Genomic DNA, 26686 nt, shown 5'->3' on the forward strand with positions numbered 1-26686 from the left:
GGGAGAGCAGCAGGCGAACCGCGAAGAGGCTCCCCGCGCGGGCGAGTGAGGCATCATGATCCTTGCGGGCTACCGTCCCGGAAGTGGATTCGAGAGGAAGAAAGTAGCAGGGTTGGTGGGGATAAATAGATTTCCGGAGGTTTTAAGGGCGGATTCACAGAAGTTTTTGTGGCGTGTGTTGTCCAGCGCGGACTCAGAGGTTTTAGTGACTTCATCTGAAGGAGTTAGCTTCTCTGCTGAACCCGACCTGTCTGTGGTGGGGCAGAATGTGGCTCTAGATGCGTGAGCCTCGGGGCTTCTGGTAAAAGAAAACGCCTGAGAAAGCCGGTCTGCGCTCTTCTTCGGTGGCCACCTTAGAGAAGAGCTGATGCCTTAGTGGCTTATCATGGCCCAGCGGGCAGTGTGGCTCATAAGTCACGAACCGGGAAGTCCACTTTGTGGCACCGTCAGATTCTCCAGGTAAACGCAAATCTAAATCTTCAGGCGTGATGGATCGGACAGATGGATGGTGTAGCGTAGTTTTGTGATGCTGTGTATCCCTGGTCCGACACCTGGGCAAGTTACTTAACATTTGTTTCATCTGTTAAGTGGAGATTGTAATAATACTACCTTATAGTGTTGTGAGAATTAAATGAGTTGATGCCTGGCACATTTTAAGTATTATGTATTTTCTCATATTAATGTTACTGTATCGTAACTCCACCTACGTAAGATTGATGTAGAGATGACGAAAGGAAAGGAAACTTCCTGAGCAATAAACATATTTCACATTTTTCTACTTTAATAAAAATCATTCAAGGACATTTTAACTCATTTTTATGGAAAGTTCTTGCTGAGCAGTATCAGGCTGTTACTTTCAGCTTATAATTATTTTTCATTCCCAGAAATTCTCAGTTTACTTTAAAGTTCCTAATTGTTGAAGAAAATTGAAAAAGTACAAAAAATTAAATTGAATTCACTTTTTTAAAATGGTGTGAGCTGATCTGGTTCCACTTTTAGAATTTGCCACGTTTTATCAAACTAGCTCTGTGAAGAGAATATACAGTAACTCACTGTAAAATATGGGTGGCAATTGAGTGATCTGTTTCACCTTTTGTTCTCAGTGGTGGACAGTTCTTTCTTGCAAACATTCATTCTTCCCTGAGAAAAGCTCTGTAGTGAAGTAGTTAGTTCTGAATCCAGATTGAGGCTGACAAAGATGAGTGTAATTTTAAGGAAAAGTGGTAGGCAATGTGGATATGAAAAATTCCCTCTTTCCTGCCTTAACAATTTTTGTTACTGAAGGCATCGAGCCTTGGAGTTTACCATTTTCTCTGGGGTACCTGGCTTACATTTGTTGTTCTTGTTGTTGTACCTCAGGAGGTTAATAATAATCTTCAATATGGTTCATCAGCCTTATTGGTCCATCCATCCTAGGTACTCCTGCTTTACTTATATATTCCCTTTGGTATCTTTATCCTTTTGTTTGTGTGTTTGTGTATGTATTTTTCAAATTATACAATTAAGTGTGCTATAGATGTCATTCCCTTTTCTTACGCTTGTCAGGTTTCTCAGCACTATTTTTAGGAAACATCCAGGTTACTTTGTTCATCTAGGGCAGCACCGTCCAGTAGAATTTTCTTCAATGATGGAAATGGGAGATGTTCTAAATCTATACTGTCTAATATTGCAGCTACTGGCCACATGTAGTTGTTGAGTTTTTGAAATGTGGTTATTGTAACTGAGGAACTCAGTTTTTAATTGTGTTTCATTTTAAGTTTAAATAGCCATGCATGGCTAGCAGCTACTATACTGGATAGTGCAGATCTAGGCCATTGCATCTACTTGCTCTGTAGTACTCCATGGTTTACATCTGTCACATTTTACATCTCCCCTTCCCCCGGTGATGATCTCCCAGATTGCCGACTCAGCTATCAAAACGGTGCTGCAGTAAATAACCTCAGACAGTTACATGGGGGCATATCTATACTGATTTTGACTAAATATTACCAAATAATTAGCTCCTCAGAGTACTTTGACCAGTCTACACTCTCATCAGCAGTATCTCTATTCTTTCCTAACACTTACTCCACTTTTTGCCAGTACTGGTGTAAAGAATATCTCACTTTCATTTGCATTTCTCTGTGTAGCAACAGCCTTTGGGTTTCCTCTTCTGTGAATTGCCTGTATATATCCATTGTCTGTTTTTTTCTTCAAGAGTTGCTGGTTTTTTCCTGTTAACTTGCAGGAGTTCATTGCATAATCTTGATATTAGTCCTATGTCATTTTTAGCTGTTATAGATATTTTATCTTAACTTATTGTCATTGTCAATTAACTTTTCATTACCCTTGGTTAAACAGAAATCCCTAGTTTTGTTGCAGTCAAAGTAGTTAGCCCTTTGGGGGAATTTGTTGAAGTCTTTTCCTACCTTTATTTCCTGAAGATATCTTACTACATTATTTCCTCTTGACTTTATCATTTTCTCTATTATATTTAGGCCTTTAATCCGTCTGTAGTCCATCTCTGGATGTGGTGTTAAGTAGTATTCTCATTTTGTTTTTCTCTACGCTGTGGGGCAGTTTTCCTGACATCATCTTCCAAATAGTATGTATTTTCTTCATTGATTTCTGGGGCTGTTGATAGTAGCTTATTATGTCTCCCATATAAACATTGGTCTGTCTCAGTTCTATTACTTTGTTCTTTGCCAGTACCATAGTGTATTTATATCTGTGGCTTTGTAGCTTATTTTAACATCTCGTAGAGGTAAGATTTTTGTACTGTGTACAATAATAAGTTTCTTGAAGAAGTTGTGCTTGTTTTCAGAGTTCTTTCCCACTGTGCTCAGAATATTTCAAAAGAAAAATTCTTTTTGTTTGGGTGGACTTTTCAACATCTCTGTGAAGGCAGCAACTTGGGTTCAGATAATTCATCTGCCACTTATTTATCCTGTATCATTGAACGAATTAGTTAGGTTTTATTTTTTTTTTCTGTTTTCTGACCTCCTGGGGCCAGAGTTAGAGCTAAACAGATATGCACTGGCCTTTTATCCACATATTTGCCAAAGGATAATGGCCATCACTTAAGATTTAAGAATGTAAATGATCTTTCCTCTATCTAGCTACTTTTTCCCCACAACAGAACTTGATTTAGATTCTGGTTTAGAGATTTGCTGTCTGGATAGATAGTAACAGTACCAGCTTAAGTCTAGCTTACGTTAGTATTGTTCCCTGTAGTTGCAGGGCCATTTAAAGTTCAAGTCCTGTTTTAGAAAAGGCCTAGAATAACTCTGAAATGACAGGTTGAGTCATCCGGCAAAGTATTTATTGAACATATATTGAGACATTCTATAAGGTCCCAGACAAACTTATTTTTACAATTTCAATCATGAAATTCTTACACTTAAGAGAACTTGAATTATCCTCTAGAGGATAGTAGTCTGGACTAGAGTTCAGTCCAGAGTTTTTAACTATCCTTATTCAAAGACTAAGAGAAAGAAGTGGCATTCACCTGCTAGGCCATTACTGGAGGGCTAGCTAATTCTTCCCTTTCCTCAATCAAGAAAATGCATCAGAATGTAAATGAGTGAGGTTCACTAATACATGGATAACTTTGAATACATTCTTATTTTTCTTTTTTAGAATTATTAGTAAACACCAATATTTTATTAGTAGTATTAGTGAATTAGTAGAAAAACATTATTTGGCTAGGTCTGTTCTTGATTCTTGATGAGAATTGCTTATATGTTCTTTAGCCACTCCCTTATTTTACAAATAAGAAGACAGACTTAGGGAAGTTAGGCAATTTACACAGAAGTTAATAGCAAATAAATGACTTTGTTGTGGACTTTGGAGTGGAGAGATAAGGAATCGGGAAAGTACTTTTTTAATTAAGAAGATGTGATCTAACATTTTTGTAAATTTCTGTTTCCCCAAAAAAAGGACAAATTAGTAACTTACTGTTCAGGATAGAGCATGGAAACCATAAAAGATTATTCATTTTATTCTTTTTGTTACCTCATAGTATCTTCCAGGGCCATAGAGATAAACCACTATTACTAAGATGCTCTTACATGTTTTTGTAGGGGTTGGCAAGAAGACTTAGGGTACCAAGTGTACTCAGTAAACTAGTGAATCCACAATGTGGAGGATTAAATTGAACCACTTTTTTCCATCATACTCTACTAAGATGGAATCAGAAAAAAAAGTCCTGTGGTGGGGTGGGAGAAATTTATGAAGAGGGTCAAAAGGTATACTCTTTCAGTTATAAAATAAATAAGTCATAGGGATGTAATATACAGCATGGTGACTATAGTTGAATTATATTGTATTGCATATTTGGAAGTTGCTAAACAGGAAGTCTTTCTTTTTTAATTTATTTAATGTATTTATTTTTGGCTGTGTTGGGTCTTCGTTGCTGCGCACACTTCATTGCGGCTACTCTTCATTGCGGTGCACGGGCTTCTCGTTGTGGTGGCTTCTCTTGTTGTGGAGCACGGGCTCTAAGCGCACGGGCTTCAGTAGTTGTGGCGCATAGGCTCAGTAGTTCTGGCTCGCGGGCTCTAGAGCGCAGGCTCAGTAGTTGTGGCACAGGGGCTTAGTTGCTCTGCGGCATGTGGGATCTTCCCAGACCAGGGCTCAAATCTGTGTCCTCTGTATTAGCAGGCAGGTTCTTAACCACTGCGCCACCAAGGAAGCCCCGACAGGAAGTCTTAAAAAGTTTTTATCACACAAAAAAAATTTTTGTTAACTATGTAAGGTGATAGATGTTAACTAGACGTACTGTGGTGATCATTTTGCAATGTATACAAATATCAAATCATTATGTTACATACCTGAAACTATTGGGTTGGCCAAAAAGTTCCTTAGGTTTTTAAGTAAAAATAAAAGACACATTTTTCATTTTCACCAAGAACTTTATTGAACAAGGTATTCACTGTTTTGTTCTACTACCTTCTGCCATTTTTCAAGCAGCTTCATAATTCCATCTTCCCAAAACTTTTTATCTTTTTGAGCAAAGAACTGTTCCAGGTGCCTTTTACAGTCTTCCAGGGAATTTAAATGTTTTCCATTAAGAGAATTTTGTAAAGACGGAAATAAATGGAAATCTGGAAATGTCTGGTGAATACGGCGGATGAATTGGAACTTCCCAGCCAAGCTATAACAGTTTTTGCCTGGTCATCAAAGAAACACGCGGTCTTGCGTTATCCTGATGGAAGATTATGCATTTTCTGTTGCCTAATTCTGGATGCTTTTTGTCGAATGCTGCTTTCAGTTGGTCTAATTGGGAACAGTACTTGTTGGAATTAATTGTTTGGTTTTCCGGAAGTAGCTCATAATAGAGGACTCCCTTCCAGTCCCACTATATATAACATCACCTTCTTTGCATGAAGACTGGCCTTTGGTGTGGTTGGTAGTGGTTCATTTCAGTTGCCCCACGATCTCTTCCATTCCACACTATTGTACAGTATCCACTTTTCATCACCCATCACAATTTGTTTCAAATACAGAACATTTTTGATATGTTTCAGTAGACAATCGCATGCGGAAATACGGTCAAGAAGGTTTTTTTTTGCTTAACTTATGTGGAACCCAAATACCAAAGCGATTAACATCACCAAGCTGGTACAAATGATTTTCAACACTTGATTTGGATATTTTGAGTATGTCGGCTGTCTCCAGTGTGCTATAACATTGACTGTTCTCAGTTAATGTCTCGATTTGATTGCTATCCACTTCAACTGGTCTACCCAATGGTGGAGCATCGTCCAGCAGGAAATCTCTAGCATGAAACTTTGCAAACCATTTTTGACACGTTCTATCAGTCACAGCACCTTCTCCATACACTGCACAAATCTTGTTTTTTGCGTTTTAATTGTGTTTTTACCTCTCTTGAAATAATAAAGCATAATATGCTGAAAATGTTGCTTTTTCTTTCTTTTTCAATATTAAAATGGCCACACAGAAATTCTCCAATTTTGATTTTTTTTTTAAATGAACACTGAAGTTAAAGACAACTAAGCACTACTAGAGCCATCTTATGGAAAAAAATGAATGAACTTTTTGACCAACCTAATGATATAATGTTATATCTAAATTATACCTCAGTTAGAAAGTGGTGGGGGGAGAGGGAGAAAGGGGAAAGGAAAGACAAGACAAGAAAATCTTCTTTGCAGCCTTATCTGTAACAACAAAAGAAGTGATGTTTCTACCAATGGGGGTCCAGATAGATTGCAGGTCCTTAACCCAATGGTATACTGTGCAGCTGTAACTTTATATGACCTAACTTGGAAAGTGTAAAAAGTAAGTTTCACTGCAAAATGTATCATTCTGTTTTTTTTAAAATAACAGTGTGTTTATGTTTATGCTTTAAAAGCATTGAAAACCCTCTAGAAGGATGAAACAGTAAACCCTTGGCAGTGGTTACTCCTGGAGGTAGGATTGAGTGGGGAGAAAGATGTTCCTTGTGATTAAAAAACAAAGGAAAGGAGGAAATAAAAAGTAAACTTTTTTTAAAAAGATAAAGAAAAAAAAGTCCTTATAGATGCCTAAAATGTATACAGGTATACACGCCTTGCTTAAGTGCGAATCTGAGTGGCCAAAGACTAGGATTTTGAATTAGAACCAGGTACTCTACTCTACCTATTTAAAAAATCAACTAAACTGAATTTTTTTAGATAATAGATAATGGTACTTTATCATTTGAGATATATCAAGTACACAACAGGTAGTTGTTTTAGTAAGAATTTAACATGTAATATAATAGTTTTTTGGTTGTGGTTTTTGTTTGTTGGTGTGTGTATTTGTTATTGTGTGTTTTGTTATTAGTGTTTGCCTTATGTTTTGTGTTTGTTTTTAGGTTTTGAACTTGCAGTTTTATTTTACTTGCAGGAATTAATTATGGTTTTGTTTCCATTAATACAGACGGTATCCAACTGTTGAAAAAAGAGCCAAAGTCTTCAATGGAGCAAGTTATGTGCCTGTTCCTGAAGATGGTCCCTTCCTTAAAGCACTGCTTTTTGAACTGAGATTACTGCGTGATGATAAGGACTTTTCGGAGAGTCGTGATAGCTGTTCACACATCAATAAAACATCCATTTATGCACTCCCGATAGGAGGTGAAGAACTCTGGCCAGTTGTTGCTTTCATGAAGAATGGCATGGTATACGCTTGTGTTCCACTGGTTGAACAAACTTTATCCCCTCGTCCACCATTAATTAGCATTAGTGGAATTTCACAAGGCTTTGAACTTCTTTTTGGGGTACAGGGTTTTCTCTACTCAGGTCAAAAAAATGACAGTGAGCTAAATACAAAATTGAGCCAGTTGCCCGACTTGCTTCTACAGGCTTGTCCCTTTGGCACTTTGTTAGATGCCAACTTACAGAATTCATTGGATAGTATTAATTTTGCTTCTGTTACTCATCCACAAAAACAGCCGACCTGGAAAGCTGGAACATACAAAGGAAAACCACAGGTTTCTATTTCTATCACTGAAAAGGTAAAATCCATGCAATATGATAAACAGGATATAGCAGATACATGGCAAGTCATTGGAGTTGTCACTTGCAAGGTGAGATTTTCTCTGGTACTTGTTTTATCATAGCACTTAACATTTATGGAGAAAAGTAAAATTTGCCGACCTTATTTTACATCATAATGTGACATTCTTGATTCTTATAAACAGCAGTCATTAAATGTTATGTTCACGTGAAATTTTATAATGTTATCTTTTTGCATTTCTTACTAATTATACTGACTATATGCATTTGACCCTTGAACAATACAGATTTGAACTGCGTGGGTCTACTTCTACGTGGCTTTTTTTCACTAAATACATACTGCATTTGGTACTATAGTATCTGCAGTTGGCTGAATCTACAGTTGGCTAAATCCACAGATGCAGAACCTTGGACACAGAGTGCTGACTGTAAAGTTATACGTGGATTTTGACTGACCAGAGGGTCAGTGCCCCAACCCTCGCATTGTTCAAGGGTCAACTGCATTGCTGTGTAATGAATTGACCTGTTACCACAACCAATAAACATTTATTATACTCGTAGTTTCTGTAGGTCAGGACTTCAAGAGCAACTTAGCTGGGAACTTCTAGTGTGGAAGTCTGTCACAGTCAAGAGTTCAGCTGGGGCTATAGTCACCTGAAGGTATGGCTGGAGCTGGAAGTTCTACTTGCAAGGTGACTGAGTCACATGGCTGGCAAGTTGGTGCTGATTATTGGTAGGAGACCTCAGTTTCTTTCCATGTGGACTTCTCAACAGGCTGCTTAAGAATGTTCTCACAACTTGGTGACTGCCTTCCCTTTGATCAAATGATCATACAGACAGCCAACCACATGAGGCACAAGTGAAAGCTATTCTTTTTATTACCTAGGCTGAAAGGTCACATAGTATCACTTCTGCCACTTTCTGTTCATCAGAAGCAGGTCACTTTGTCTGGTCCACGTTCAAGGGGAGTGGGATGAGGCTCCATCTTTTGAAAAGAGTAGGATCAGAGAATTTGTGAAAATATTTTAAAGTCACTGTACCTACTTTCCATTTTTCCTAGAGGGGGTGAAATTGACAAATCTCTGACTTAATATCTGAAGCCATTTTCAAGGGCTCATGTTTTATTTAAACAAGTCACTAGGTTAATATAGGGTTCTGTGGTTTAAGGTTAGGTAATAGGAAAAGGCAATGAAAATAACAATACAGTTAGCAGTGATCAGTGCCACATTCAATAATGATCAAAAATAGAGCCCCTCCAAGAGAATGTCTACAAGTACATATTAATATTCTCAGGTGTCTGTTTTTCTGTTATCTTCTTTTATTCTCTGCACTTATTAATACAAACTTTTTATATATCATATTAATGTTGAGTAGTTAAGTGCAAATCCAATAGATAAAAGTAGATTTCAAGAATAGAGAATTAGAAGAGTCCTGGCAGACAAATTGGGTCTTTTTTTTTCCTTTTTAACCTTAAAGTGGCCTAAAAATTTATGTGCCTGTTTTAAACTCACTTCTATTATGATCAAAAATACATTCCAGGGCTTCCTTGGTGACACAGTGGTTGAGAGTCCGCCTGCCGATGCAGGGGACACGGGTTCGTGCCCCGGTCCAAGAAGATCCCACATGCCATGGAGCGACCGGGCCCATGAGCCGTGGCCGCTGAGCCTGCGCATCCTGAGCCTGTGCTCTGCAACGGGAGAGGCCACAACAGTGAGAGGCCTGTGTATTGAAAAAAGAAAAAAATACATTCCAGTTATTAATTTTAATAGAAATAATTATCATAAATGTCTCCAAAATTAAGGTGTTTACAGATTATGTCATTCATACCTCTTAAAGCAGTTGAATCTACGTTTCTTGTAAGTTCTGTAAAATACAAGTAGGAAAATTCACTGTCTCTCTTTTTCATTCTGTAATAATGAACAGGGAATATGTTATATATAATTTAATACTAATTAATATTATGCTATTTAAATATCTCAGCTCATTGATAGGCTGACCCTAGTTTATTGCTTCTGGGAATTTTAGATTGGCTCCTATTCTTGGTCTAATACAGATGATCATTATGGGAAACTTTCATCTTTAAAAAACTTTTTTCTAAAAATAAAAATAGTGAGGGTGTACTGAAACTCATGAACTAAATGTTTCTTTAGGGTTGTATGTAAATAGTATAACTGTTAGCCAAACCATTTTTAAAGTATTTAAAGGAGTTTTATTATGAAGCCTATTGTAAATGGAAATAATTATCTTCATTTTATCTCAATCCTAGTAGGAAACCTGGTGAACCAAAAGCCAGTGGACTGAAGTTCTAATCCTCATTCTACCACTAATTTCTCTGTCTCTTTGGAAGAGTTACACAATTTTTTAAAATCTTTTTTCCTTTTTTTTTTTTTTTTCGCGGTACGCTTGCCTCTCACTGTTGTGGCCTCTCCCATTGCGGAGCACAGGCTCCGGATGCGCAGGCTCAGCGGCCATGGCTCATGGGCCTAGCCGCTTCACGGCATGTGGGATCTTCCCAGACCGGGGCACGAACCCCTGTCCCCTGCATCAGCAGGTGGACTCTCAACCACTGCGCCAGCAGGGAAGCCCTCTTTTCTCATTTTTAAAATTAGATAAGTACCTAGGTCCCTTCTGTTTGTATAATTCCTAATTAAAAGTCCAGATCTACATATGCCAGATTGGTTTAAAGGGTAGTATACAGATTTCTTCTAGAATGGATGTCCTCATCCCGTAGTGAATGGCTAGTGCTCTGGTATTTCAGATGCCTAGACCGCAGATAATTTGTTGGTTATTTCCATAATGGTTGCTGTTTCTCTGATTCCTTTAATTGTGTTAGAGGATAATAAGTATAAACCAAATATTTTAAAATGTTGATACTATTTGCTACTAATATTTGTTCATATATTATCTCCACAAATATCTGCCAAAAAATAAAACTTTTTTCTTTAATTCTTGCTATCCACATATAGAGAGTGAAGTAGCAGATGATTTAAAGTTGAAAATACTAAAATGTTCTTAAGTTTCATAGTAGTTATTTGGCATTTTTATTATCAAATGGGATTGACGTTATTCTAACTATCACTGAAAGACCTTTATAAGTCACTAATTATACATGGTACTGTTCATAATGCCTGCCTGCTCTCTAAATGCTTGCATTATACAGCAGATATATTCATGAATTCACACATATGTCAAGTGATAGATAAAAATATAAAACATTTCCTATTAAAATTGCGAACCAAAGGTACGGTTCATAATTATAAAAAGATATCCATTCAGCAAACGTTATTGGAGTATCTCTGGCTGCGTTGGGTCTTTGTTGCTGCACATGGGCTTTCTCTTGTTGCAGAGGGCGGAGCCTACTCTTCGTTGTGGTGCGTGGGCTTCTCGTCACGGTGGCTTCTGTTGTTGTGGAGCACGAGCTCTAGGCATGCGGGCTTCAGTAGTTGTGGCACGCGGGCTTCAGTAGTCATGGCTTGTGGGCTTCAGTAGTTGTGTCTCACGAGCTCTAGAGCGCAGGCTCAGTAGTTGTGCCACACAGGCTTAGTTGCTCCGCGACATGTGGGACCTTCCCAGACCAGGGCTCGAACTCATGTCCTCTGCATTGGCAGGCGGATTCTTAACCACTCCGCCACCAGGGGAGTCCCTGGAGTATCTCTTATACTTAGCAATGTACTGGGCACTAGAGATACAAAGAAAAATATAATAATTCTTGCTTTCAAAAACTTAAAGCTTAAAGAAGGAAACAAACAGGAGCACAGACATTTGATCTCACCTCTAGAGAGTGGGCAGTTAATGCATAATGCAGACTATGTACATGATAGTGGAACTAACTGCTTGCATTTGGAGCTAAGCATTATACCTACTGAGTTCCACCAACTCTTTAAATATTGTACAAGTCTAGCCAAACAAAACTTATCAGTAAGCCTTATATGCTTCAATTGGACAGTTGTAATTGGGTGCTTTAATAGAGGTAAATGTCAAGTTTGAGTTATAAAGGAAGAGCCTGACTGCCCACCGCCCCCCACCCCCACCCCCAGCACACACCCAAGTAAGGTATATCAGTCTGGCTGGGTCAGAAAAAGAGCCACTACAGATTTATGGGAGTAAAGGTGTTTAGTATAGGAATGAGGGCTTACTCCCGGATAAGAGGAGCTGGGAGAATAAGTCTCTGATCCTCTGACAGTCCCCAGTGTGTCTCCAGCATTACTTGCAGGGTAGAAAATGATTAAAGAGGTAGATGGGAACCAAACAGCAAAAGGCTTTAAAAGTAATACAAAACTGAGGGGGAACTATTGAGAGGTTTTGACATGGATACAATATAATTAGAATTATGTTTTATTAAGATAGCTCTAGCATTGATGAAGGATGGATTGATTAGAGGAAAGTGAGTCTAGATACACTTAGAGGGCTATGACAGAAATTGTAAGGGCCTGTACCAGTGTAACAGGAATGAAGAAAAGTTGCTTTTTAAGGGTTTTAAATGTAAGCAGAGGGCTCTAGGAAGGCTCTCCTGGTCTCTGGCTTGGGTGTCTGAGAGCATGATAGAATCATTAACCAGAACACAGAAAGCAATGAGAATAATACCTTGAGAGAAAAGTGAATTAAGTTGTGGAAAGTGACTCAGATAAATTAAGAAAGGCCTCTTTCAAAAGATGTATGCTTCAAAGATCTTGGTAATATCTGTTTGTTTGTGTTGCAGTGTGATTTAGAAGGAAGTATGCCAAATGTTACCATCAGCTTGAGTCTCCCCACCAATGGATCTCCACTTCAGGATTTTCTGGTTCATCCTTGTGTGACATCTCTCGACTCTGCCATTCTGACTTCTAGTAGCATTGATGCAGCAGATGATTCTGCATTTAGTGGGCCTTACAAATTTCCACTCACTCCACCTTTAGAGTCATTCAACTTATGCTACTACACTTCTCAGGTAAACAACCTTGGAGAAGTTGGGACTTTGCTAATCTTCATATTTATGAATTCTGTTGTAAGCAAATCATCCATACTTTTGGTCCAAACAAGAACTTTTCATGAGTTATTTACCAGAAGATTCAGATTGTTTCGCTTCAATCAGTTATTGATGACCCATTAAGCTACTGCTGATCTGGGAGGGTTGGGGAGTCAAGATACAAGCAGGGCAGCAGAAACTGTGGGCGGGTGTCAGTGATCAGTATGTCTAGTGCATGTTCTGTGTTGCAGGTCATAGAGACCCTGGAGGAAGGGAATCTGAACAAGCAGGAGTAGGAAAAAGAATGTATCACACACCTCTGTAAGGCACCTTTCTCACCTCTGGAAATAGAAAGAGATGCAAGAATCCCTGACCTTAGAAGGAATGTAGCTTCATCATCTATTATCAGAATAACTTGGAGTAACCCATTAGTCATTAAAGTCATATCTGTATATAATGACTATATTACTGCAAGGCTTTTTTCTCCATCACCACTGATATTTTAGACCCATTAACCTGGGAATTATATAAAAATGTGTTTATGTTTGTTTCCAGGTCCCTGTGCCACCAATTTTGGGTTTTTATCAAGTAAAAGAGGAAGAAGTACAACTAAAAATAACAGTTAATTTAAAACTTCATGAAAGTGTGAAAAATAGTTTTGAATTCTGTGAAGCTCATATACCTTTTTACAACAGGTAGGAATAAAATAACAATGCCATGACCTCTGCCTTCTTTAGTACATTCCCACTGCCCTATAATAAATTGTCTTGGTTTTTACCTTATTTTTAAGATCTAAAAATTTTATGTTATTCAAATGTATGCTGATTCTTAACCAAAACATTGTCATAAAAATAATCTCTTTATTTTTAAATATTGTCATTTTTCTGGTTAAACTACTTGCTAGTAAATTATAAACTTCAGCCAGTGTAGCTTCTTCAGGGTTTATTTTACTACTGGCTTTATTTCTAGCAATTTTTCTGTACTCAACATACAGATCAAGCCCAACTAGAAAACCTGGTGAATTAATATCATAAGATTACTTCCGTATCAGTTCTACTTTTAAGTTTGTCCTACAGAATAGTTCTTTTCAAAGGATACATAAATATATAGTAAAATCACAGTTTTAATGTTACGTCAATCTATGTGCCTGTATTAATACATTCTGCATGACTTTGTAGTTATCTTTAGAATTAATAATGAAATGTATAGCATCACCAAAAGAATGTTTATTGTGTTTCTGTGTTTTCTGAGATATAATATTCATTATTTATTCTACTCTATTCTGCAAACTTGAATACAGATCTGCTTTTATGTTGTCCTTGTATTAAGTAACAGTAGCAAGATTTGACTTAAATCTCTTTAAACTGTTATATCTATGATTATTTTTTTCTTTCCATTTTGTCCATTTCTTTTTTAAAGAGGTCCAGTCACACATGTGGAATACAAAGTTAGTTTTGGCCAGCTTGAAGTATTTCGAGAGAAAAGCTTATTGATCTGGAATATTGGTAAACTAGGTTTTATTTATTTATTTTTTCATTCATTTGCTGTAGAATCTATTTAATTTATAATAGTTGATTGATGTATTTCTGTTTTTAGGACAGAAGTTCCCAAAATCAATGGAAATTAGTCTTTCTGGAACTGTAACTTTTGGAGCCAAGAGCCATGAAAAGCAGCCATTTGACCAGATTTGCATTGGAGGTACAGCATATTTAAAGGTAAATATATTTATATGGCTCAGTACATTAGAAACCTTTCCTTTTGTTCCAAATTGCATATAATTGATTTTTAATGTTTCCTAACTTTTTTTTGTTTTTGGAGTTCTGTTCTTTTTGTCTAAGTCCTCTGTTAGATTTTATTAAGATTCTTTTTGTTTAGTAATCACTTTCTATTTCACTTAATACTTTAAAATTTTTAAGGTGAAAGAATTATGTAAAACCTAAATACCTCAACTTAAGCTAGTTCTACACAGTTCTTAGATATCACATTTGAGATTTGTATAAAAAGAATGTAAGATGTAGTCTGTGCCCTCTAGGGATTTTTCAATGATGCATGTCAGTAACTGATCAGGACTGACTGCTTTTGGTCTTTCAAAAAAAAGACTGAGCACTTCCAACCAAAGTGGTCAAGGAAAGCTTTGTAGTAGAGATGGAGTTTAGGCAAAACTCTGAGGCTCAGGTAAGCATCGATATGAAGCCTTGAATATTAACTGTCGTTTGTATAGGTGAAGAAATGACTTAATCACAGGAATGAAGGATAACAAGGCATGTTTAGGAAGCACTACTAGAAACAGTAGTCACACAGAAGTCTGAATAAGTGATTTAGGTCTGGATTGTAGAGGATTTGAATCTGGCTTTCATTGCTTTGTTAGAAAATGTTATACTTTCTTTGAGTACGGGAGTGGTCCTTCAGAAAGTGATACTTTATGAGGATCAATCTGAAATGGATGTGAGGAAGGTGAGTGAAGTAAAAAACTAGAGGCAAAGAAACTATTTTTTAGCTATATTAGTATTCCAGCTGAAAGGTAGTAAGTTAATAATGCTGAACTAGTGTAGTGTCACAGAAAGAGAAAGGAAGGGAGAAAAAGGAATAGAGCTGTGATAAAGGTATAGCCTTTAATCTCACTAATTAAGTAGAAAGATAGGAAATAGTTTTAAGTCAAAGATGATGTCATTAAAAAATTGTGACTTAAACCAGACTTGAAGCTCCAGGAGGGCAAAGACCGTGTGAATCTCATTCATTCATTGTTTTATTCCCAACATCTAGTTCAGTACCTAGCACATAAATATTTGATGAATGGATGTACATACTTAGAAGAAAGTTCTGTATCTTAGAAGAAATGTGGAGAAAGTTGGGAGGGAGTGGGCTTCATATCACATATGTTGTTGGTAATAGCAATTTACCCCAGTATAGGTGTCCAGTAGGTGGCTTAAAACCCAAAGCTTGATTCTCAAGAGAAAGCTCAACTGTTCTTAGGATCTAGGAGTTATCCATGAAGAAGAAATAGTTGAGGCAGTAGAAATTAAAAGGTCATAAAAAGATAAGAGAAAATAGGAGGAAGGTTCAAAAGAATCAGTGAGGGAAAGTGAAAATGCGATCAGAAAGGTAGCAGGAAAACCTAAATAGAGTAGTATCAAAGAAATCAGAGAGAGATTGAAATCTATATGTAAAAGCAACTAGGGGAAATGGTAGTGAAGTCAGAAGTACACTAGTGATATTCATTTCTTCTGTATTGGCTTCAACTATGTCCATGAGCTTTGTTTCAATGATTATTATAGAAATTCCCTCTTCCAGATGTTTTTCAGAAAAAAATGTGAGATGTTACTATACTATATGTTTTTCAAAGGTAGGGATTATGACTCTTCTATTCATTTTCATCACCTAACCAGTTATAGCCGCATCAAAAGCGTGTAGTACGTATTTGTGTTCAATGAATAGATTTATTTTTATAATATCTAGTTGTGTGGAAATCAACCTTGTCATAACTTCCAGCATCCAAAATTATACCAAACAAGCAAGCAAAAGCCCTTTACTATTAGATAATTTGAGTTGCAATAGGGAAGAAATTGCTGAGAAGATCTGAAAATTACATCTATGTCTGTGATCAGTTAGTTTGGCAATCAAAAGGAGAAAGATAGGAAAAGAGAGAAATTTGCAGGGAAGGGAGAAGGAAGAAAAAAAGTATAGAAAAGCTATCTGGATATTGCCAAATCAAAAGCTTTTAGCAGCAAAGATGCGAATCACAGCAAAAGGAGGCAGGAGTTCTGTAAGAATAGACCTTTCATGGTTCATGTGAATATCATTGTGGCTCAGAGACAGCCCAGCACTATGCCTTCAGAGAAGGTACTAATGGCCCTCTCTATTATAGCCCAATATATTAATTGGCATTTATACTGATATCACCACATTATCAATTAAATCCAGGAACATACATTCATTCATTACATTTTAGAAAGGTTAGTTATGTAAAAGTTAAATTTTAGTTTTCTGAAAAATTAAGTAGAGCGTTTCATTCCCTCCAAACACCAGATAAACTGGTGTTTCTGTTTTAGTAATTACTTTATGGTTTCTGCTAAAAGGTGTATAAAAGAATTATGATCTGAAATCTATCACAGCCACATAGCCTTAGAGATAGGAGAGAACATACAGAACACCAAACACCATAGGGGAAGGAGCACCAGCTTTTGTAGTCAGGCAGGTCTGAGTTCAAATGCCAGCTCTACTACTTACCTACTGGGACGCTAAGTGTTTCCATCTCTGAACCTCAGTTCCCTCATTTGTAAAATAGGGATACCTCGCAGTGCAGATTAGAGTTTATATTAGTGAAGGGCCTGGTATGTGTTAAGCACTTCATAATGGCAGCCTTACAAAGAAACAGCCCTAATGCAGAAGGGAAAGGTGAGTGTATATGTGTGAATATGTGCACTTGCACGCAAACACACACAGTATTATTTGTGATTTTTATTTTGTGAACTCTGTGAAATAAATTCCTAAACTTGTGTCAAGGGACAAAAATGTGACCATCATTTTTACCAAATAATCACCTTAATTTGGTACATTTCTCTTCTTGTTCTAGCTTCATTTTAGGATCTTAGATTACACACTCACTGGGTGTTATGCGGATCAGCATTCAGTTCAAGTTTTTGCATCAGGAAAACCAAAAATAAGTACATGTAAGTTGTACAGATTCAAACTAACTTAAGGTAACTAAAGTGGTGTTATGTTATTATTAACTAAGATAAAATTAAAATATGACAGAAAAAGATCAGAGAATAATACCAATTTATAAAAATTCTGGCCTAATCCATCCTGTGTAACAGTTTATGTACATTGCCCTCTGCCTTCTCCTATTTGTAAAGTGGTCTGGATGAGCAAGGATTGACATAGAGGTGGGCTCTAGCCTAAAGTTGGATTTGCTTTGCTCTGCTTATAATTTACTCTTTTACTCTTGGGCAAGTTAGTGAACTTCTTATTTAGTTTCCTCATATATAAAACGGAATTAGTAGTAGTATTTACCTCAAGGTTGTTAGGAGGTTTAAATAAAATCATATCAACCATGCACTTAGCATAATGCTTAGCATGTGGGATGGATTCAATAAATGTTAAGTATGATTATTACTTAAAATTTTAAATACTTTTAGCAAATGTTGTAGTCAATGAGCATTATTTAGTACTCTGTTTTACCAAAAGGAGGGCAAGAGAAATGTGTGTGTGTGTGTGTGTGTGTGTATACACATACACACACATATAGTACAAATGGAAATATAGGGAGGGGAAACAGCAATTTGTAGATGAATTCAAAATTATTTAATTCAGATCAAATATAGATATGTGGCATAGAACAAAAAAGTAGCTAGAATGAGGTAGAGTTAGATAAACGTAAGCAGCAACATTTTTGCCTCATATATTAAGGGGAATAAAGCTATTTAGGTAAGTATTTCTTAAACTAAGGGTTAGGTCCCTAGGAAGGATAAGACAAGACTTTGTACTTGAAAGTTTCTAAAGAATCACAGAACTCAGAACTACTGAATTCTAAGGAATTACCTATGAATGGCAATAATAAATTCTATGTAATATAACCAGAATAAGCCATATTCTTTACCTCCATACATCCCTGTGCTTTCTCCTACATCATTTTTTCATTGCTTTTTAGAGAAATTCATGTATATGGAAGAGTCTTCATAATGCTTTTTTTTTTTTTTTTTTTTTTAATGAAGGCACAATACAGTTGTTAGTTTGGACAAACCAGCAGTTTTGTCTAAATGCAAACAGACCAGTATTTTAGGTTGTCTATGGGAAATATGTTGTCTCTTTAGATAATGTTTAAAATATTGTATCTTATTAATATTAACTAAACATATTTTAGTAATTTTCAGAGATTATAATACAGAATGGGATGTTTCAGTAATTCACCTGCTTCTTAATATATGAATGAAAGAGGTCACTTTAAATGCATAATTATGACCAATCTTTTATTTCCTTCTTCTGTTAGTTTCAGAGCATAGCTGTCACTTCGTGAAACTATGTAAAAACCTTTATTTTGCCATCATCTTGACAATAAAATCTATATTCATAATATACAACTTAGTTCTGAAAAGAGTTTAATAATGCTAATAATCTTGATTTAAATAATAATAGCTGATGTTTATTGCTTACTATGTGCCAGGCACAGTTCTGAGTATGTAATATGTGCTAACTCATTAATCCTTACAGCACCCTACGTAAGTGTTGTTATCTCCATTTTACAGATGAGGATGCTGACGGAACAGAGAGAATAGGGTCACATAGCTAGTAAATGGCAGAACTGGACTCAAAGCCAAGCAGTCTGTCTCTAGACCCTGACCACTTAACCAGTATGCTATGTTGCCTCTCAATGTCTTAACCAATATGCTATGTTGCCTCTCAATGTTACTAGGTTCTCAAACTGAACAAACAACAAAAAAAGGCAGTGAGGTAATACATCCTACCTCTATCCTTTTCATTATGAAGAAGGTATAAAAGGCAGAATTGGATACATGGAGATGTATGGAATAAGAACTTACACATGTCTAGCTCCAAATGAGCATTATCATCTCAGTTTTACATATCAGAAAACTTTAAAGAGGTTTTCATTTGTCCAAAGCTCTTAAAACAGAAACCTTAAATTTGATCAGAACAATAAGAAACCACTGAAGCAAGCTTTTTAAGACATTACTAGAAAGTTGGATGTGTATTTCCATCTCTGAAACTTTGAATGCATAAAGAATAGCAAGATCAGAATCAGAACTGTGGTGAAGAGGTTACAGAAGGGTAACAATAAAACTATTTTTAATGTTTTTGTAGCTGAAGTAATGGTCTATAAGAAAAAGAATTTAGGGAAGATGTGAGAAAAAAATTAGCAGATTTGGCATGAGGGATTTTGGCATATATAAGCTAAAAGATGGATTATTCATGTATTTAATGAAGCCATATTTTTAAAGTGGTGAAAGTTATAATAATGCCTTGATAAAAATTGAATTGAAATTGATATCTCAAGGTATTGCCTTCCTTGAAATAATTGTGTTCCACAATTTTAAATATCATGACTTTGCTTTCTCATTGAATTTTTAAGATAATATAATCTTATCATTTTTTTTTTAGACCGGAAACTAATTTCTTCTGACTATTACATCTGGAATTCTAAAGCTCCTGCTCCAGTAACATATGGATCATTATTACTGTAATTGTCTCATGTTTAAATGGGATTTATACAATAGTAACATAAATTAAATCACAGTCTTTTATTTTTAAGGTGTATGCATGTAACCTATGAGTGAAAATCATTGATTTAATTACAAAATGCTCTTGTTCAATGTTTTTAGTCCGATCTAGTTTGAAAGAACATTTTAAAGACTAATGTATCCAATTTCATTACCCTTTGATTTTACTCAAGTATGAATTCAGAGCATAAAATGTAGTGATTCACTTTCAGCTTATTGTAGACTAGTCTTGGGTTACCCTGCCATACATGTTTCTTCCTGCCTCTGTGGCAGACATGGCTAATCAGTCACAGTCCTCTTTCTCCACTGAGCCTTCCTGGATATGGGCTTAGGCTCCTCAGTGCAGAGCTGCAGGCAGCTGCTCCCAATAGATTGTAGATGCCGTGCAAGATAAAAAACTATTTGCTCTTCCAAACCTAAGTGCTAAGTGCTAGTACAATGTGTTGTTACAGAATACCAGAGACCACATTAGAAACAACTTTGTAAATCTCTTGAGAAAACAGCTGATGAAAATGAAAGAAAATTGTTTAAATAGTAACCTGTTTTTAATCAGAACTATCCTACTGACTAATAAAGAATCTGCATAATTCTATTTTGTTTATCTCTGTTCTGGAGTTACTTTTCAGGCAAGCTTATTCATCTGCCACAATAACATTTTGTTTAGTAAGCGTATTAAGAGGGGTGGGACAGCTTCAGAAGATGAGCATAGTGTTTTGTGATTACTGAATATCTGCAGCCAAATTTTTAAATATAAATTTAGATATAATATCGGTCTTTTCCTGTTTTATTATAATTCATTAATGAATGAATTCAGGTAAAAATCAAAAGCTATTTTATGGGTAGAGAGTATCACTTAAATCTTATTTCGGTTTCATGTAGCACATTTTCTTTAAATTTGTCACCCTTGCTTCCTTATTGGCATGCTCTGGGTTTCTTCAGGAACAATCCAGTCATACATACTCTTTATTCTCTACCTGTCTTTACAATTATTCGTCACGTTCTGTTTTCAAAGTAGTTCATTGTCAAGTTGGACTTTAAATGACGATTCAAGAAAAGATGAAATCTCAAGAACCTCAAAACCTATTCCATGTCAAGTTTCTTTTTACAGAACAGAATTAGAAGAGTTATATAAAAAAAATACGCATTACAGATTAATATTCAATTAAATTATATCTTGGTTTCTTTTTTTTATGAGTCCTTAAGGAAAAGCTTAGAAAAAGCTGCTAACTTCTTGAAAGAGAGCTATGGTAGTTTGAAAGGAGATTGCATAGAAATTTAGGATTTGAAATGTAATTTTTTAAAATTAAGGTCAATCCTACTCATAAACTCATTTTCTGCAAGACATTATCATGGCATAATGTTCTATGTTCAAAATTATCCCAGGTAATGAAGAAAATAGAGTAACTTCCAGACCAAGACTTTAGCTTGTTATTCTAGGTTAATCATAGATAATCAGTAGTAAAAACGTTCCTTTTGAAAAAAGAAAAAAATCATTCCCTTTAAGTTTTTTGATCTCTCTTAAACTCAAGGAAAGCTTAACATTTCACTTATATTAACAGAGCCATTTGTACATCTTGATTGTGTAAGTGTTTAGCAAAGTATACTAAAATAGGGAAGAGGCATTTATCTAGTGAGTAGGCTGAGATTCAGTATAATAACCCCCTAGGCAAAACTTTATAAGCAATCATAAAAGCCAATGAATCTTTGATCTGACATTTCTAGAAACCTGAGGAAAATCTAAGGAGTACTGGAAAAGTGTAGGGACAATGGGGAACCTGATGCCATCTGTTGCCATTGCATTCTAACATAACGCTACAGAACTAAAACTAACTCATGTTTTCATCCTGTTGAGATCAGCTGGGCACACTGTGATGCTTTGATTTTGTCTAGAAACCTGTCACTTCAGGATAATTTCTGAAGACAAAGTCTGTTTCCCGTTTGGTAGGTGACCTGTTTAATGTTTTCTCTGTGTCTGGGAACTCCTTAGTGTAATTAGCGACCTTTGAACTCCACAACTAATCCTGAGCTATTTTGTATTCCTTACTCATCTTTAAGGCTGGACCTTTCTTTTCTTCAGAGTCCTCTGCCACAATTAAAGAAGAAACAGCTGCATTTCAAAGGGATTCCGATTCCAGAAGCTTAATCGTGATTGACATGTTCTTATTCTAAGCTATAAGACACTCTAAGAGTCCTTTCTTGGGTTAAAACTTCAATCATTTTCTAAAATATTATCTCGCTATGGATTTTATTCATTTTCTTTGATAACTATTCTTTGCATTTTTTAACTTGAAAGATGCTGTGTGTTTGCACTGAATATGAGCACCTACTTCCAGTTAAAGGTTTGGATGGTGTCAGACCGCTGGATGCAAAATTGCTAAATTCCCTTTAGTGCCAAAATATGATTATGAAATCTGATGTCTATCATATGGATAATTATTCTTCAGTAGCTCCAAAATGTACAAAAAGTGTTACATTTCTGAAAATGTACTCAAACTTTTTAAAGTCAGCAGTACCCTTAACAGTGTAAGACAATCCCCCTTACAGTGGTGGGCATTTTTTACTTTTTAAATAATTGATTCAAATGTCAGGTTTGAAGTAAATAGCCTTATCAGAAATTCTTAAATTTTTAAAAAAATTTTTAAGCATTAGTCTTATAAAATTAATTTTTTCACACCAACTCAATATTTTCAGTGAGTTAAAATTGTGGTTTTATATATACATTGTATGATTTAAGATATTTCAAAGCACAATTTAATACATAGAACAACTACTAGTATTTTTCTTCTAGTTTTTATTATAGTATTTCAGAATCCTTTATAGATATTCATGGACTCCTGCACCACCCCTGGGAGGAAGGTAGGTCGAGTTATCATCCAGAGTCTCTGCAGGGACCGCTGCCACAGCAGAATGGTTGCTTCTAAGACAAAGGTCAGAAAAGGGATGTTAATAAACAGTTCTCAGGTTTAAGGGACTTTTTTAGGATTACATCTTAAATTCCAACAAATCAGATTTAGGAGTTACTGAAAGTGAAATTGATCCATCCCTCATCCAAACTTTGCAATACTTTCCTGTTCTGACATCATTTAGATAGTTAGCTGTATTATCAGATTAGAAACCATTGTACCAGGCTGCTGAAAGGAAAAGGAGGCAAAAAGCTAAACATGGGATGAATTCTGAACCCTTTAACCTGGCTGAAGTACGTAGGTCCCTGTTATGCAAATACCTTCAATCCTCTGCTAAGTTCAGTGGAAATAATTTTCTTGAATGACAGGTTTATTCAGCAAGGATTCAGTTGGTGATTAATCCCCCTTTGATCTAGGGTATTTCACTTAACTACCAGTTACCTCGTTCTGACAAAGTGCAACTGAGATTAGGGAGATCACTAGAACACTACCAGGGTGTGCGTTTATTCTCTATAACCTTTTAAAGCAAGGGCCAAGAATGCAATTTATTTTCAGTATTTGAAGATGTAAAAGTCCTGTCTGCTAAGTTAGAAAGTCAATTGAATACCGAATGAAGTTTAGTTCTTATGCAATAGAACAAACATTTCTTTTTACTTTGCCTAACAATGATTTTAGAAAACATAGGCTTTGAAGAAACAAAGACTACAGTTTAAGTATATCTTCTAGTTTTGTTTCATATACTAGAGTGTATATTTATTGGCCCTGAGATAACCCAAAAATCAAAGCTACAACTTACGCTGAGAAAATGCTTCTATTTTATTCAACTGCACAGTTTCTCCCCATCCGCCTCCATTAAAAAATGTCATGGTATGTGGTAAAGAAATCCAATTTGGGAAAACATGTCGCAGTACACAATTATTCATCTTAAGACTTGTGATTTCAAAGCTTTATTTAACTTTGTCCTTTCTTGAAAAAGAGCTTGTTTTGTTCCCATGATGAATCAAGATTTTTTTCATAAAAGTACCATTACAAAAATACTTCAAACTGATTATTCTATCAAAATAACCATTTCGACAGAACTGTTTACTATTTTTTTCTGCCTTTTTCTCATTTAACTGGGTACCCTTCCTCCATAACTTTAAACTTTGAAACATTCTATGAAATTTTGCACAATATTTGAAGAATAAAATTGTAAGATGTGTTTCTTGACTAGTTTTATTATTATAGACAGCATTTTTTAATGCTTTGTAATTGTTCATTATTCTAGTATCAGTTTGCAAGTTATGTATTTGGGTAATTTTCTTATACCTTTTTTTTGGCTCAAACTTTTTGTGATCCAATTTCTAAATTGAAACAGTGACTCAAATAAATGCATATCTAACTTATGTTTGTGCCAAATGAACATCTAGTTTGAATTTAGTAACCAAAATGTTTCTAAATATCTTTTGATAGCAAGTTACTTAACCATGGTAAAATTGAGGATCAGAAAAAATGTAAGATGGAAGGCAGGATCCCCTGGCCATGTTGCTAAGAAACTAGTATTTTTAATAATTAACTTACTCTGTGTAGTAAATTTTTAGTTAATAAAATGTTGCAATATATTTTGAAATATGCTGTCAGAGAAAATATATTTATGTAAAGCATAGATGTATGTGTGTGCGTATTTATATAATGTTTTATGTTAGTGTGTACAACTTGGTGGGTTTCCCTATGAAATATTTCATTATGTCAGAAGAAGAAGAAGATTTAAAGTTAAATATTCAAATGTCTTCTCTGCAAACACAATGTTAGTCAGTAGTAATGAAGAGGTGCATAAAATGAATATTACCAAAGAACTCTTGAGGTTACTCTTATAAAATGGTGAAAACTCTTATGAGTTGAAAGCTTTTCAGCTAGCTTCTAGGTTTTTTTTCAACAACTGTTTTATGGATATGATAACATTATTGTCTATATATAGCCTGGAGCAATGCAATGCCTTATCTGTATTACTAATTTACTGCTTTGTAAGCAGGTTACCTGAGGTCCAGGTTGACTTTTCTCAGGCCCTGGCCAATCTGTGTAATTGATGGTAGTGTGGTGTTAATATGTGATGCACAGCATTTACATATTGACGGATGCCCTGGGGTGGAAACCACCTGCTGAATTGTTTTTCCAGTAGGACATGAAAATTTGTATATCTTAATACTCCATTAAACATTTAAAATCAAACTATGTTTCCTTTAAATGTCTTCTCTTTAAATGATAGTTTCTGTGAAAAAAAGGTTATTTAGTTAACATACTACTAATAAATAAAAATGAAAAATTATTGTTATCCCTCTTAAATTTTTTACTTTTTCTTTCAAGGGACTTTAGTGCCCTCTGCAGGTTATATAAAGAGATAACTAATGACTATATTTTTAAACCCTGTGATTTTCCCTTTTAGAAGCAAAGCCTGGTAAGTGTGATCCATTTTATTTATATTGTTAACTTTGTTAATTTGCCAGTGATTGAAGTAAGAGTTCCTTTTCTTTGCCAGTTTTATAGTTTTGTTTAGTGTGAAGAATACCATTGAATTTTCCAAATCACTTAGCTGGCACTCTTTAAATGTTAGAACTATAGTAATACACATTCCCTCACAGAAAGCAGATTGGGAAAACATTCAGCGATTTTGAAATTTATTGAAAATGTGGAGAATAACTTGATTATTTCCCATTACGTTATTAGAATATTATACATTGAAATAAAATAAGCCTTTTCCAGTATGCATCATGTAAATTTTAAAAATTACATGAGTTTTATTTCTTAATCTTGTTGATGATTGATGATTGTGTTCAAGCTCAAAACACGAGGCTACTTAGAATTTCTTTAAACAAAGTTAAGGTTGAACAGATAATGCTTTGGTATTATTGTTGCATAGGTCCACTAACCAGAAAGAGTATTTCTATTTGAAGAACAAAAGGCAAAGGTTTCGTATCTGAGTCACTCATTTCAAAGAACCCATACTTTCTCAATGAGTATGACAGATTTGTTTCTAAAGGATATAGGAATTCATTTTGTATATGAAACTATAGAACTGGAGCACCAGTGGCACTTCTGATTCACTTAAAGCTGCCAGGGAAACTAAATATGATGAGAACAAGAGGAATGACTGGATCAAGTTAATAGAAATAGTTCTGCAGGCCACATAATGATCCTGATCATCAACCTTGAAAAGTAAATTAGAACAAGCAAATTGCTGTTGAAAAATTCTTTCAGCGCTCTGCTGTTGCTACTCAGCTAGTCATGACTCAACCAGAGACAAGGAAAAAATGCACTCAGTTTTGCATTAACAAAGGAAACATTATTAAAGTGAATGTTTACATTCTGTTTATTGAAGTGTTCAAAGAATATTTGTTGCATCTTCAAGCAACCTGCTGTTCTCCCAGCTATTACAGTGCATGAGTGATAATAAAAATGAGTCATTTGTACATTTTAGAAAAGTAAATAAATAGCATTTAACTTGTGTTTCTGAGCTATCTTACTTCGAAATATTGAGGTATTAATACTTTCTCTTTTAAAGATTTTTGTCACTAGGAAAAGTATCCTATTAAAAAAAAACCTCATTCACTTGAATACACCTTTGAATTATTTTCAAATGCTTTATGTAACTTTCCTCCCAGAATCTACAATGCATAAGAAATAATCAACTGAAAATAATTTTTTAAATGAAAACAATTGTGAAATTACTTGAGTGTGTAATTGAATATATAATATGTGCATTGGAAAAATAGCTTGATAATTATGAGAGCTTTTTTGAGCTACATTTATCTTGAGCTACTTCATAAGAAAAAGTTGAGAATTAAACAAGACAGCAATTGGAAGCAGGCATACCAATCTGACATTTAGAAATTTAATAAGTATTATATGTACTACTAAAATTGGGGGAAAGTCAATAATTAAAAATTCAGAATTTTAGCTTTCATCTGTGGAAAATGAACGATCTAAATCACTTTTAAATTTTAGAAGTGTAGTGTTTAATAGGGGTTTAAATACCACATTTTACTTGGTCCCTTGCAGGTGTTATTGAATACAATTCAGTATTCTGTAATCTCTTACGGATTGAGTAATTTTTGAAGAATTGTCTTCTTAGATTCACCAAGATGACCAGTT

At 35.3% G+C, this 26686-nt stretch overlaps 1 protein-coding gene across 1 annotated transcript; it reads left to right on the forward strand.

Annotated features, from left to right (window-relative positions):
• Window positions 1-90: 90 nt before the first annotated feature.
• AP5M1 (adaptor related protein complex 5 subunit mu 1) lies at window positions 91-20399 on the forward strand. Its single transcript, XM_032621105.1, has 8 exons — window positions 91-459; window positions 6901-7546; window positions 12175-12402; window positions 12976-13115; window positions 13840-13925; window positions 14017-14135; window positions 16994-17090; window positions 19537-20399. The coding sequence occupies exons 1-8, from the start codon at window positions 386-388 to the stop codon at window positions 19617-19619; spliced, it is 1473 nt and encodes a 490-aa protein (XP_032476996.1). The 5' UTR covers window positions 91-385; the 3' UTR covers window positions 19620-20399.
• The last annotated feature ends 6287 nt before the right edge of the window (window positions 20400-26686 follow it).

Source organism: Phocoena sinus, chromosome 2 (assembly GCF_008692025.1).
Source record: "Phocoena sinus isolate mPhoSin1 chromosome 2, mPhoSin1.pri, whole genome shotgun sequence".
Lineage (NCBI taxonomy): Eukaryota > Metazoa > Chordata > Mammalia > Artiodactyla > Phocoenidae > Phocoena > Phocoena sinus.